Source organism: Lipotes vexillifer, unplaced genomic scaffold (assembly GCF_000442215.2).
Source record: "Lipotes vexillifer unplaced genomic scaffold, Lipotes_vexillifer_v1.1 C27530256, whole genome shotgun sequence".
NCBI classification, from domain to species: domain Eukaryota; kingdom Metazoa; phylum Chordata; class Mammalia; order Artiodactyla; family Lipotidae; genus Lipotes; species Lipotes vexillifer.
In genome coordinates this window covers 4,251-7,207 of record NW_006785568.1, presented here as the reverse complement: position 1 = coordinate 7,207, position 2,957 = coordinate 4,251, and the positions used below count along the sequence as shown (strand labels likewise).

The 2,957-nt window shown below is 35.5% G+C and overlaps 1 protein-coding gene across 1 annotated transcript; it reads left to right on the top strand.

Moving 5' to 3' along the window:
* Nucleotides 1–1,207: 1,207 nt before the first annotated feature.
* LOC103088826 (bone morphogenetic protein receptor type-1A-like) lies at nucleotides 1,208–2,753 on the top strand (the record flags this gene model as incomplete). Its single annotated transcript, XM_007457618.1, has 3 exons — nucleotides 1,208–1,383; nucleotides 2,410–2,540; nucleotides 2,628–2,753. Coding segments are annotated over 3 exons (433 nt in total), but the record flags the coding sequence as incomplete, so codon positions are not given.
* Between the last annotated feature and the right edge of the window lie 204 nt (nucleotides 2,754–2,957).

The window sequence follows — 2,957 nt, the reverse complement described above, 5'->3', positions numbered from 1 at the left end:
ATATAATATCCTTGAACACTTGGACAAGTATTTCTTCATAATGGATTGCTAGAGAAGAGGCTAAACAGAGAGTATGTACATATTAAGTTATTAATAGTATGTTGTAGATTATCCCTTTAGAAAGCGTGCATCAGTTTACACTCCCATAAACAAGATATAAGTACGCCATTTCTTCATCACTACTTGATATTGTCAATATTTTTAAACAATGAGAATATCAGATTTTTAGAAAACCATTTAAATTGTTTTAATGTTATAATTCTGGAATACAGCAGCCATTTCACATTTCAAAACTCATTTCAGGCCATAATTTAAAAGTACTAGTCCATGATAAAGCAAACATTAAAAAATTTTAATCTTCTTCCATCATTTTTACAGTATTCTAATCCTGTTGTTTTCATCAGTGGAGTGTATATTGGCTCAAATATTCATCAGATGCTAATTTAAGAAAATATAAAATACATTATATTAATCTCTGCCTCAGAGTAGTTTTCAGAACGTAATAGATCTGGAGACCTAAAAACAAATCATTCATGTCTTCTAACTCTAAAATTTACTCTAAAAATTGAAAAAAACAATAAACATCATTTCAATATGATTATGTAAACATTACTCACAGTAGAACTAAGTTGGTCGGACCCATAAAGAAAAAAAATGTAATCCTAAATCACAAAGGATCACATGAGAATGATAAAAGCAAATGATTCCTCTCAATTAATTTTCACATTCACTTGTTCTGGGATATAATTACGTACCACTTTTTTCGTATTCAGTGTTGTTCTCTTTCTTAGAGAGGCACAAAAATTGTTGGTGACAAAACTTGACCTGAACTGTTGTGAGGTATTTACTGTCTTTATTTATCCAGCTTAGTATGAACATTCATACTTAGTTTTTCACTGTGTACTTACTAATGATTTTGATTGAGTACTGCTGCAGACCCTGCTGGAGATTTATATAATATATAGTATATATTTAAAGGGTATATTACTTTTTTAAATCTGAAAGATGCTGAATTTCAAAATGCATCTGACCCCAAGGATTTCTGTTAAGGGGATGTAGACATATTAGATAGAAAGATAGATCTTTATTTTATTTTGTTATATATATACAGAGAGAGACCCTGACTTTTACAATATGAGACAAAAATAGATGAGAAACGATTTTGTTCTTGGCCCTCAACCTGGACATTGTCTGTCTTCTGTTTCAGTGATACAAATGAAGTTGATGTACCTTTGAATACTAGGGTGGGTACCAAACGCTACATGGCTCCAGAAGTGCTAGATGAAAGCCTGAATAAAAACCATTTCCAGCCCTACATAATGGCTGACATCTATAGCTTTGGCCTGATTATTTGGGAAATGGCTCGTCGTTGTATCACAGGAGGTAGGAGTTTAGGTAGCATGTTTCTGGTTATGTTTGTATACTCATCATTCAAAAAATAACAGCTCCAGTTGTATAATTTAGATGTCGTGTGTGTCAGGGAACCCCAAGATCAACCCCTCCCCAGTTCTGTGATTTCATTAGGACTCCCAGGACTCAGCATATAGTTGTCTTCACAGCTAAAATTTGTTACACTGAAAGGCTACACGTCAAAATTAGCAAAGGGGAAAAGGTGCATGGGGCAGAAAGTTTAGAGGAAATCAGGTACAAGCTTCCAAAAGTCTTTTCCCAGTGGAGTCGCTTGGGATTTGCTTAAGTTACTCCAGCAATGAATCGTGATAATGTGTAAAATATTGTCATCCAGGGAAGTTCATTAGAGATTTAGTACCCAAAGATTTTTTTGGAGGCTGGTCACGTGGGCATCCTCTGCCTAGTATGTATCAAAATTCCAAACTTCTAGAAAGAAAGCCAGGTGTCCAGCATAAACCATATTGTTGGCACAAACAGTCTAGGAACAGTGACTCACCTTTTCATTAGTTTTATATGAGTGTAGGGAGCTGTTTACCAGGCAAGTTCTCAGACACCAGTCAAGTGCCAGTCTTGCAAGCAGGCCTTTTAAGAATAGCAGTTTCAGGTCTGCTTTATTAACTCTTTTCTGCATATATGTTGTCTTTCTACTGCAGAAAAAAAAATAATTAAAAAAATTAAAACCTCATTCATTAGTAGAAACAATTGTGTACATAAATAACGACTGAAAATTTAGGGTAAGTGAGTGGTTCGCCTTGCTTATTTTAAGGGATATTGGTATGTCCAATATGGACAGCTATGGTGGGGGTAGAGAAAATAATTAGACATAAAAAAAAGAGAACATACGTTTACTATTAAAAGTGAATCATCCACTCTGTAATCTTTTCTTCTTTATGGAGAGATTTGTTTCCGTTCCATAGTTCAGTAGAAGGTACTGAATGGATTGATGTATTTTGTCCAGCCACCATTTTTGCGCCCACTGTAATTTCTAACTCACTACAGGAATCGTAGAAGAGTACCAATTGCCATATTATAACATGGTACCCAGTGACCCATCATATGAAGATATGCGTGAGGTTGTGTGTGTCAAACGTTTGCGGCCAATTGTGTCTAATCGATGGAACAGTGATGAAGTAAGTGGAATTCAGTCCCCTTAGGAAGTGATTGCTGAGTGTTGCCAAAGATATTTACCTACTCACTACATTCTCTTTACTTTTCAGTGTCTACGAGCAGTTTTGAAGCTAATGTCAGAATGCTGGGCTCACAATCCAGCCTCCAGACTTACAGCTCTGAGAATCAAGAAGACACTTGCCAAGATGGTTGAATCTCAAGATGTAAAGATTTGACAGACAAATAATCATGAGGAGAAATTCTAGACTGCAAGAACTGTTTTCACCCAAGGAACGGGTGGAATTAGAATAGAATAAGGATGTTAACTTGGTTCTCAGACTCTTTCCTCACTACACCTTCACAGGCTGCTAATATTAAACCTTTCAGTACTCTGTAGAATACAAGCTGGGAACTCCTAAACACTTCATTCTTTATATATG